The sequence below is a fragment of the Chaetura pelagica genome, unplaced genomic scaffold (genome assembly GCF_000747805.2).
Source record: "Chaetura pelagica isolate M959 unplaced genomic scaffold, ChaPel_1.0 scaffold27, whole genome shotgun sequence".
Lineage (NCBI taxonomy): Eukaryota > Metazoa > Chordata > Aves > Apodiformes > Apodidae > Chaetura > Chaetura pelagica.
The window spans coordinates 2,984,719-2,995,909 of NW_009954020.1; the positions used below are offsets into that span (position 1 = coordinate 2,984,719).

The following is an 11,191-nucleotide window of genomic DNA, read 5'->3' on the forward strand; positions in this document are numbered from 1 at the left end:
CTAGTAAAGAATAATTTGTCTTTGTCTCAAGGAATTAATAATATATCAATCAGATTAGATGCAGGCAAGAGCAAGGAAGAGCTCAGTTGTCAGTAACTTAAAAAAAAAAGCCATGAACCCTCTGTGGGTTTTTTCCCCAGCTTAAAAAACAGGTTTCTACTCGGCTATTAATGTACGGTTTCTGTTGAAAATCTAGAGGCTTTTAGTTGAGATGTGAGATTTAGTTGAGCTGTCCTGTGTTAATGAACTTAGTCTTTTGGAAATGACAGGAAGAAAATGAAAATGAAGGACACAAGAACTGTCCCTGGGAACACATGACTGAAATGCAGTGCTGTGTTGGGGGAACTAAAGGAGACATCAGCTGTGGTACTAATGTCAAAAAATGGACTGGTATGGAAATCTGTGGAGAAAGGAGAGGAATCTGTAGCTATAGTGGTATGACAAGAGGAAAGATGACTTCAGTGTTTTGAATAAGTTGATGCTCAAAAGCATGTCAAGGCAAAGAGGAGAGTTCCTTAGCAGTAAATCAGCAGATAGTTAGAACACAGCTAAACACTGAGTTGAGAAAGGACAGTGTATTTTTAAGTAGAATTTTCCTTCCTGTTTCAGAAGTCCAGCGACAGCCTGATTTTTCCTCTTCATGTTTTATCTCACTGAGAGCAACCAGTTTGCTGTTTCTAGGCCCTCATGTTTTTACCACTTCTGTTTTGCTCTCCAGTTCTCTTGGTTCTCCTCTTTCATTTTCTCTTCATTTTCTTTTTCTTTTAGATTTGCCATTGGTGCGATATTAAAAACACATCTTTCTAGCGCACTGGAGAGATGCTTTGTAAATATAAATAATTAAACTGAAGAGTTTTCTACTTTTCACTGTTATGCTGTAATGTATTACATTATCTTTCTACTTTACTGTAATATTATACTTCTGTCTTATGTTTCACTACTAAATGTTTAGGCGCTAAAATACTGAATGTTGTAATAAAATATTAAATATTACATCTTCAATTTCTCTTTTTTTTTCCCCCCCAGTCTGGAATTTGTGGTTGAGGTAACTTTTGGAACTAGAGCTCTTTTTTTAGCTTGATGTCTTTGCCTACCCAAACACAAATTGGCCAACTCAAATAGTCTTATTCAAATATTTAAGTTAAACTGCTGTTCTCTGCGTTCTGACGAGAAATAGCTTCTGAATTTAGAATCTCCTTATCTCAGTTTTAGTTTTTGCCTTTTTTTTTTTTTTTTTTTCTTCTGATGTCAGTGTGAAGAGTGCTTGTGTTGGCAGCACAGTGTATGCATGGGACTGTTGGAGGACAGCATTCCAGACCAGTACATCTGTTATATCTGCAGAGATCCACCAGGTACGGGTAAACCACCTTTATCTGAAGTTGGCTGCTTGGGATTTTTAAGCAGAGATGTTATACATTGTTGCATTCTTAAAGCTTTGGTTTGTGCTTCTGTTACACTTGTTTCGGGCAAGTGCTTTTAAGTTTGGCTCTGAGCAAAAACTTACTTTCCTGTTAGTATCGTGTTCAGCTATGCTAAATCTTACTATTGTAAATACCATCACTTTAGTTGCTGAAACTTAATTCCCCCAAAACCCTCACACTTCTTCATGTCTTTGTAATCTGAAAAGTTTTTCCAAACAAATAATTCTTGTTCAGCAATTTGTTTTGCCTGTACTTGAAATCATCTGTTCACTTAAACATATTTAAGAAAAAACTCAGTACCACAGTACACTCAAATATGCTGTGGATGTGATTTCATGTGATTTGCAATTTTATAATGTTTGCATTTGTCCAGAATTGTGCAAAGGTATGAAACTGAATCTGTAAAATATGAAATAAAATCTAGCACTTTTTATAGTGCGCAAACAGCACATTTAAGATTGTTAGGCTAAATTTGAAATTGTAAAAATTAGAAAAAGTATTTATTTTTATACAGAAGACATTTTATTAGATAGATACTGATTTAAAAATTATTCTGTCCATAAACCGATTTTTCTTGTTCTTTGGAGAAAAACTATCCAATTTGAAAGAAAGTTTTTAATGTTTTTCCTGACAATTGATACAAACTTATAAATGTGTCTTCTGGTGAAATGCCCAACAATCCAGCTGTTTCAAAAGGGCAGTCAGGCTACACCTCTAAATTTGCTTTAATTCTGAATTTAAGGAATAAAATCTGGAAATTGTTTGCACAGGTACGAGAGAGGACAGTTATTATTAGTTACTTTTGAGCATAAAATTTAGGAAAATGCAGCTGGAAAGATGTGGCATTTTCCATTTGCCCCAGTTTGAATCTAGATTGATGGAACAGAGTCTTGTTTGGTAGCTGTGTGTGGTGTGCTCTTTGGCAGTCAAGATATTCTTATTAAAACCAACTAATTTGTCTTTTGTTCTTTCCCTGCACTGTACTAGGTACTTTGTTATCCCCTGCTATGCAGACTGTGTCCCTAATTTTTTTCTTCTCTCCCTTCCTAACCATTACTTCTTTTCTTTCTATGTCAGGAGAAAAAAGTCATTCACAATGTCAGTATTTTAAAGTGTATTGGGATAATGGGCAGAAAGGAGATAGACAGGGTATTCTCCTGAAAGGTATGAAGGGCTTCCATCAACCCATTCTTTCTTCTGTATATGATAGTCTGATATGAAATCGAGTGTAAGATATTGTAGTCTTAGTCAGTCTGTTTGTCTGGGTTCCTCGTTGTAAACAATAATATGAAATACTTAGCATTATAAATATCTAGTATTGCTTTCTGGGTTTTTGTTTGTGTTGGTTTTTTTTTAATAGTTATTAAGTTACTATAGAAGTATTAGCTAAATAGTCATACCAGTTGAGTTAGGACTGTAGATGTTGCCATAGCATGGGAGACCTTGGGCCCCACTTACGTCAGTGTCCTGTCTAGGAGTGTCTGGTAAAAGACACCTCAAAGGACAGTGTAATAACTGCTGTCAGATAACTTGAAATGTCTGTTTTTCATGAAGCCTTCTAATAAATAGATACCAACTTCAGTATTGAAGCAAAATATTTATCTTTTAGAAACAGACTGGGTGTTTTGGATATGTCCATATAAAATCCACTCTTGGTAAATTAAGTTTGGTTTTTTTTTAAAAAAGTAAGCTGCAGTATTTAAATAAAATGTCAATAGGAGGTTGGTTTTTTTTTTGCAGTTAGAGTGGTAATAGCACAGTTCTTGAAATCCTGTACTTTGATTGCAAGGTGATTATTAATTTCTAATGCCATTTAGAGAGGTCTTGAGATTTCAGGTTTATTTTTGTTTTCATAAGTATTAAGAGTTTCCTTTTAATCCATGAAAATTTAGTTTTACTTGAGTTGTTCTTTCATGGATGTCAGGACACATTTGGGAGAGTACAGGATATAATTATAGCACTCAGTTTTAAATACAGTTTTGCTTTGGCTTTAGATGGCCCTCAATTTGTTTGTTGCTTACCCCCAGGTCAGAGGTGGAGTGCCAAATATCTTTATGATAAAGACTGGCTAAACAATGGACACATGTGTGGATTATCGTTTTTGAAAGAAAACTACTCTCATCTTAATGCCAAAAAGATTGTGTCAACACATCACCTGCTGGCAGATGTATATGGTGTAACTGAAATACTGCATGGACTGCAGCTGAAGATTGGGATATTAAAGTAAGTATCAATCCAGGGTTTATTCTTTGTCTTTATATATTTAGGTACCATTATTCCATAGGCATTATTCCCTCATACTGAAGTTTCTTGTATAGTAGTCTAAATTTCAAGTGCAAGATGTAGAGTGCCCTTAGCTTCAGTGTGCATTAGATGTTCTGCACCTGAGCAGATCTGGTATATTGGGATTATTGGTGATATGTTTTAATTTTTTTATTTTCAGTTTTGTTTTAAAAGGACATTCTGGGTTTAGCCTAAACCTAGTGACTGACCTACGATATGTTTGATAATGGTGCTTATCAAAAACTGTGATCCCACAGAAGTAGCTGCTTAGTAGTCCAGTACTGTAAGTGGTGTCCTCTGTAACTTGTTTTTTTCCCCTTTCCTTTGTTGCAGAAATAAGCATCATCCAGACCTTCATCTGTGGGCATGTTCAGGGATGCGAAAAGAACAAGATCAAGTAACTGTTGGGGTAGAGAAAAAACTAGCAACGTTACCAGATGCTGTTAATCCAAGTGAAAGGACGTGTCACAGTCAAAACCACAAAGAGCCACCCAGCATACCCCAGAAGATGGAAGAAACATACATCACGAGTGAGCACAGTTACCAAAAACCACAGAGTTTTGGTCAAGACTGCAAAGCAGTTGCTGATCCTATGAGCTCAGATGATGAAGATACAAGTAGTTTTGATGAAGATCAGGACTTTCACACAGAGAGTAAAAACTGTTTACAATATTATTTTAAAGATGATGGCATGAATGAGCAGGTAAGTATCATTCTTAATCTGGGAAGTTTCTTTGTTGGAAAAACATGTTCCATCTGATAAAACTCAAGTGCATACAAGTATTTAGAAATGTTCATTGTTATAAATTGACACATTCTATCAAATAAGTCAGCAGAAATCACTAGGAGCTGAGATGGATCACTGGAATACTTTCAGGTGAAGTATACCCACTTCAGCTGGTGAATAAAATGCAAAACATAATTAAAGTATTGCCTGTGCTAAAACTGTTTATGCTCAATCGAGTGCTTCAGGGGAAAAAAGATTCCTATGCTTAAAATGCAGAATCTTGAAAAAAAATGATTTTGTGACCTGAGGAAAACAGGATAAGTCTCCTTTTTTCCCCTCAATTTTGTTTTCTGCATGTGACTTTTTTATTGTTGTTATTTTTTGTTAAACTGACATTTGTAATAGTGTTTGTTACTATACCATATTCTTCCTTTAATAGCAACACTATCTAGACGTCTGTCCACAAGTAATGATTTACTGACCAGCTAATTTCACCTCACGTGCAACTTCTTTTGAATCTCTTATATTGCATATTCCTCCTAATTAAATGTTTCACAGGTTTTTAATCAGGATTGTATTTGGCTATTTAAACATCTCTTTCTCATTTTTGCATTAATGGTTTGAATCCATTACTTTGTGGAAAAGGTCTGAAATTTGTTAGTCTGGTTTTAGTGAAGAGTTTTCTTTGAACAAAAAGCAAAGTGAAACAAACCTTTCTGTTTTCTGCAATACCAACTGAGTGAGAATAAATCACCCACCTCATCCCTCTTTTGAAGTAGAGTTTCTGATGTGGAAGAGATAAGTAAGATATGTATCTTTTTCCTTTTAATTTTAGTTTTAAATGTGGCATGTAAGCTATACAGTCTGAATGGGAAATTTTGTCTCATTCTACTTAGAAACAATGCTTTGTATGCTAAGATGCATGGTTATATTCAGTTTGTGTAGTAAGGAGACATGCAGCAGTGTAAAATACACTTTCCTTCCAACACTAGCCTAAATTGTCATTGTTAATAGTACAAATATATTCAGCATTAAAAAAAAATACATGTGAGCAGTGAAACAGATCTATTAGTTCCTTCAGAGATGAAAACATATGTCTAAAAACCTAGGTGCTTACTGTTGTAAAGCAGGAGAGAGATCTGTGTGGGGCAGTGTGAGTGTACTCTTGCCTTTGGGACACCTTAATTCACCTTCATAGTCAGCCTTGATACTGAAACTAGGCTTTTCTGTCTGGTTACTCCTTGGTGTTTCTCTGTGAGATTTTATATTTAACTTAAAACAGTGATGACACTGGCATTGAAGTGCCATTTTTGCATGAACTGACTTCTCTGGAAATTGTCTTCTTCACCCCTTCTTCTCTATAGTTTTGGGTTGGGCTTTGGATTGTCCTTTGTAGCATCCTGCAGAGCCTTGAATATTCTGGTGTTCCATACTGTTTTGTCTTACCCTAATCTACAGTTCTGTTACATATCTTTTATTCTCTTATAAACAGTGTTCAGATTGACTATTATCAAATTCCTTTTGGGACAATGCATCATCATCTTTAAAATTGTATTTAGTTTCCTTGTTCTTACTTGTGAAAGCACACGCCTTCCCCACCTGAGCCTCCTGTTTATTTCTTCTACACAAGCTGGATCCTGTACTCTGCTTCTCTTACTATCCCTAATTGTCTACATGGATCTCTTAGCTTAGAGGAGGACCCATTTGATCTTGTGGGTTGTTTATTTGTTGTTGTTTTTTCCAAGGAGCATTTACTAGCCATTTGAATAAATACAGTGGTCATCAAAAGGAAAAACAAAACAAAACCACCTTTTTGATGTTATTTATATGGTATTTATCTTTAAGATTTTCTCTGACTTACTGCAGTGAGCACCTGAAAGATTCACCTAACAGATGATCATGGTTTTAGAAATCTGGACTTGAGTCCTCGTGCAGCAAGGGTGAAATGGCATTCTTCTCTCATGGTTTCTGAGGGGGGTTGAAAATTACAAGAAACAAGATATTTCTTATTTATGTTGGAAATATCCTTTATAAGATTATTGATAGTTGAAATAGTTGAAAAACACTGTGGAGATGAACCTGATGTCTTGAGAGAGGAAAGATTTTATCTGAAATGTTTGAGAGTTTAGAGGCTTTTATGGCTTTTAAAGTCCATCTTTGATAAATAAATTTAACTCCTTTGATAAATATTGTAAGTCTTAACAATGCTTGTCCTTCAAGACTCACTCATAAAGCTGCCAGCAGGTTGGTCCAAATTTGATGTGGTTTGGTTTTTTTAAAAATTTATTTTAAATCTCAAAGAAAATTGCTTTTTTTACTTCAGAAGTAACTTTAAATCCATCAGTCTCTATTTTCTTCTTCCTCTCTCTTCTCACCCTTCCCATTCTTGACTGGAGTAAGAAATACGTAAAGAAAAAAATTGCATTTGTTGTTATTTGATGTGGAAAAAAAAAAAAGGCTGAGAACTTAATCAGACAAGTCTGTTAATATAAATTTAACTCCTTGCTCTGGCCTTTGCTAAGAACTGACACTGTATGAGCATACTTCCAGTGTTCTAGTCCCTAAAACAGAATCATAGAATTGTAGAATGCCAGGTTGGAAGGAACCTCAGGGATCATCTGGTGCAACCTTTGTAGGTAGGAACATGGTTTAGATGCAATGGCCCAGTACTGTGTCAAGCTGAGACTTAAAGATGTCCAGTGTTGGGGAACCTGCCACTTCCCTGGGGAGATTATTCCAATGTCCAACTGGTCCCATAGTTAAACATTTTCTTCTCATGTCCAGTTGGGATCTCCCCAGGAGTAACTTGTACCTCTTACCTGTCATCTTTTCCGCATTACTCCCTGTAAAAAGGGAGTCTCCATCAGTAGTGAAAGATCTTCAGATATGAAGTCACACTGGATATAAATTAGAAACTGTTACTCCTGGTACAAAATAGAGATGCTGAGCATTTAACTCATTAAGTCCAGTACACTTCCTTGGGTTATTTCTGTTGGCTGAAACATCAAATGCAGAAAGATAAGGAATTTGTGTGTCATCTCTGACTTGCTAGGAAGCTACTAATTGTTTCAAAGAAATCAAGTCTTCCTCAGGTACAGTGTTTACAGTCCCTGCCTGTTACTGGCCTTGTAACTATCTCCAAACACACTCAGTTCTGTCCCAGATTGTTCTTGCAAGTTACATAGGACCATAGCAGTGGTAGGAAGAGAAGTCTGTTGTCTTAATTAACAAGCAGAATGGCCAGCCTGTTTGTGCAAAGTGGTCACTTCTGACATCTTTGATATTGCTGCATTTTAGGGAATTTTCCTTCATTCTCTGGCTAAAGTTGAAACAGACGTTAGGGTCTTGCACATTTTTGATGACAGTAGATTCATACAGTTCAGAACTTCATTATGTAAGTCATGATTTTTATAAAAAGGGCACAGAAATTCAGTCTGTCTCAAGTCATAGCACAAAGTGCTTGAGCTGGTAACCTGTACCTCTTGCCTCACTCCCCCAGTGCTATACATGCTCATTTGTATGGAATTTGCATTTTGTTTTGTTTAGTCTGTTGGTGTGTCACACTACATGACTTTAAGTGCTCTTTTTGTCGAGAAGACAGAAGTACAATTCTAAATCAGCATAGTTTATTGTGTGACTCAAGTGTTGAAATCAACACCAGAAATTAAAATAAAGCAAAACAAAAAATCTCTCTTAAATGGCAATTTTTTTTTCTTTCTGTTGCTCCTATGAAGAAGAATTCTGATGAAGGAAACACTGTGTTTGTTTGTAATGAAAGAAAAGGCTCTGAGGAACAAGTGGACACACATCTTCAGTGGCAGCTAAATCTCCTTACCCATATAGAGAATGTACAGAATGAAGTCACCAGCAGAATGGACCTGATTGAAAAAGAAGTTGATGGTAACTGCATTGCCACATACTTGTTAATGCACCTGTAACAGCATCTTTCATAGCCACTGTGTTGAAAGTGATCTGAGGCCCTGAAGATGATTTTTAAATTTTAAATTTGAATACAATCCAAATTTGTGTACCCAGCATTGTAACCAGAGCTTATGCCCTCAACCCTGCCCCCCTTTTCACAAGTTTGGAATACCCATTAAAGTAGCTTAAGCACTTAGGAACCCTGAAAATTTAGCACAAGTTTATGATATTGGACAGGCCTCAGGAAACTTAAATAACTTATCTAGTCTTTTTCCAGATAGCAATCATAAAGCTGATGGTGTTTTCTGTGCCTGGAGTGGTTTTGGACAATATTAGGGAAAAAAAAAAAAGTGTTCATTATGCCTTCAACTTTTGATTGGCCATGAACTGAGGTTTCTTTTATGTATGTAGGTGGTAGATTGTTAGCCAAGGGTCTAATTTGTTCCCAGGTACCTTTTTATAGTAACAATTAAATGAGAAGGTTTTTGATTGGATGCAACATGGAATTAGTTGGTGTTTCTTTAATAAACGTTTCTTCTGTTAAATAAAAATCACAGCCTCTGTATATTTTCCCTTTTTATAAAAGACAGAGTAAGAAAGGAAAGTTTAATTTTTATGAAAACTGTTTCTTGAAGACTTACTCTAATCAACTTCTCCCTTTTCCTTTTGTAGTTTTAGAAAGCTGGCTTGATTTCACTGGAGAACTGGAACCACCAGATCCCCTGGCAAGATTGCCTCAGCTCAAGCGACGGATCAAACAGCTCTTACTTGACATGGGGAAAGTACAGCAAATAGCAACTCTTTGCTCTGTATGACAAAAGGAAGAATAAAGAAATGAGAATAGGTTCTTTACAGTGAATTTTCTTAGTAGCCACAAGACTGAGAGAAAGACAGCAAAAAGCTGAGCATTTATCTGGTTCTTGGTTGATTACATTAATAGCCTGAAGCTTTAGAGAGAGGAGAGGAAATCTAGAGTAAGGGATGTGTTATACTGAAAATCTAAATGTTCAATATCCGAGCTTCAAAATGTAATACATGTTGAAAAACATTGGTATTATTTTAACATGCTAAACAAGAAAACCCCCACATACAAGAAACTAGAGCAAAATAAAAAGCTTGTGAAGAGTAATGCTACTATTTTGAAACCTTTGGCAAAAATTTCTAAATTCACAGACTCCAACTGACTAAAAACTTCTTGGGAACTGCTGTTGTAATTAATTCCTTTTATTTTGCTAGTGAGAGAGAGAGAGATCTGAATCGTCTCTACAAGGAAAGTGTTTTAGATTCTTTCCGTATCTCATGAAGGTTCAGGAAAATGAAAATATTAGCTTTGATTTTTTGAAAGAAATTACTTATCATGGTCTCCTTTTTAAAAGACTTTTTAAAATAGAAATCCTTACTACAGCACCCTTAGGCTCCTTCAAATCATAAGTGGCAAATAGTTGTCAGATGTGCCAAATAATATTCAAACCACTGGTATGAGAGTTTGATTATGACTTACATGAAGGTTTTTTCCAAAGTCCTACCTAGTGCCAGCAATCCATCCAAAATTATATCGAGTTTATATTTTTTTATGTTCTACTGCAGTATTCAGGATTCAAGGTACAATTTTTGTCCTGGGCAGCTCTGTTCTGGTGTTGACCCTCTGAAACTTTACCATCCTCAGCTGGGATGAGGAATGAGAAGAGCAGCAAAACTCTGTGGCTATGAATATGCTAAACCACTAGAATGAGTGTCACAAGATACATTATCCAAGATGTTTTTTTGTAAAATCTTTCAGCTTCAGTGAATGAAATGTCATGAAACCAAAGCCAACCTACTTGCTCTGTTAGCTCTTGCTGGATTGTGAACCCAGGACTTTCCCTGTGCTTCTAAGTTGCCACTGTACCCAGTGCTACATACATGTTTGTATGTGTATATATATACATACTATATGCATTTATATCCACACATGTCTAGTTTTATTACAATAGACTATAAGAACTGGTGGTTAACATGAAATGTTACCTTTTAACAAGCAGTTTCTAAAATTGAAAATAATGTATGTACAGGTTTTGAAATTTGTAAAATATGACTGTTAAAAGGAGGCTATTTAACTGATGACATTAAGATACTTGAACATTTTATGCCTCACTTCTGTTTATCAGTTCTAGTTATCTGTATAAATGCATTTTAGAACCGATAGACAGTAAACTTGAATTTACCTTTTGATAAGAGTACAAGCCACTGTACATTCAAAAATTATTTAAATTTGCAAACACACTGTTCTATATGTAAGGTACTGTATGTAAAACTGTTTATTAAACTATTCTGCATACTCTACATTTTCCACTTTTCTTCCTGATCTACATGCAAATGTAAACAATTAAAATGTACAGACCATCAAAAAAAAAATAATCCTGGAATGCCTTTTGAGGATGCATAAAATTGAAAAATGTGCCAAAGATGGATTATCTGGGAAAGACTTTGCAACCAGTGCATTGAACTTTCATGATAAAACCATTATTGGGAAAGAAAGCAGCATGGCTGGTTCATTGCGAAAATAAACCTACCCTGACGTTTCCAGTCTGTCTGTCATGTCTGAAGTGTTATCACTCTTGATGTCCAAAGCAAAATGTGGACCCCTGTTACAGAGCGGTTGCTATTTAAAAACTCTTGCCTCAACAAGCTTGTAGGAGACAGTACAGAGCGTGTGGTAACATGGAAGTTAATTATGGAATCATGATTGGCAACTTCATAATGCAGAAAGAACACAAGAGCTGAGGAGTTAACATTTTTATAGCAACTGTTAAAAAATTAAATACACTGTGTTATGCAGTTGGATGCTTAAATAACTGCT

The 11,191-nt window shown here is 35.6% G+C and overlaps 1 protein-coding gene across 1 annotated transcript in view; it reads left to right on the forward strand.

Moving 5' to 3' along the window:
* PHF20L1 (PHD finger protein 20-like 1) overlaps positions 1-9,380 on the forward strand; it is a 49,777-nt gene extending 40,397 nt beyond the window's left edge. Inside the window, exons 15-19 of the mRNA XM_010002277.1 lie at positions 1,253-1,352; positions 3,449-3,644; positions 4,038-4,407; positions 8,169-8,331; positions 9,025-9,380. Coding sequence (XP_010000579.1) covers positions 1,253-1,352; positions 3,449-3,644; positions 4,038-4,407; positions 8,169-8,331; positions 9,025-9,167 — 972 coding nt within the window. The 3' untranslated portion in view covers positions 9,168-9,380. The remainder of the gene's footprint in view (positions 1-1,252; positions 1,353-3,448; positions 3,645-4,037; positions 4,408-8,168; positions 8,332-9,024) is intronic.
* Positions 9,381-11,191: the final 1,811 nt, after the last annotated feature.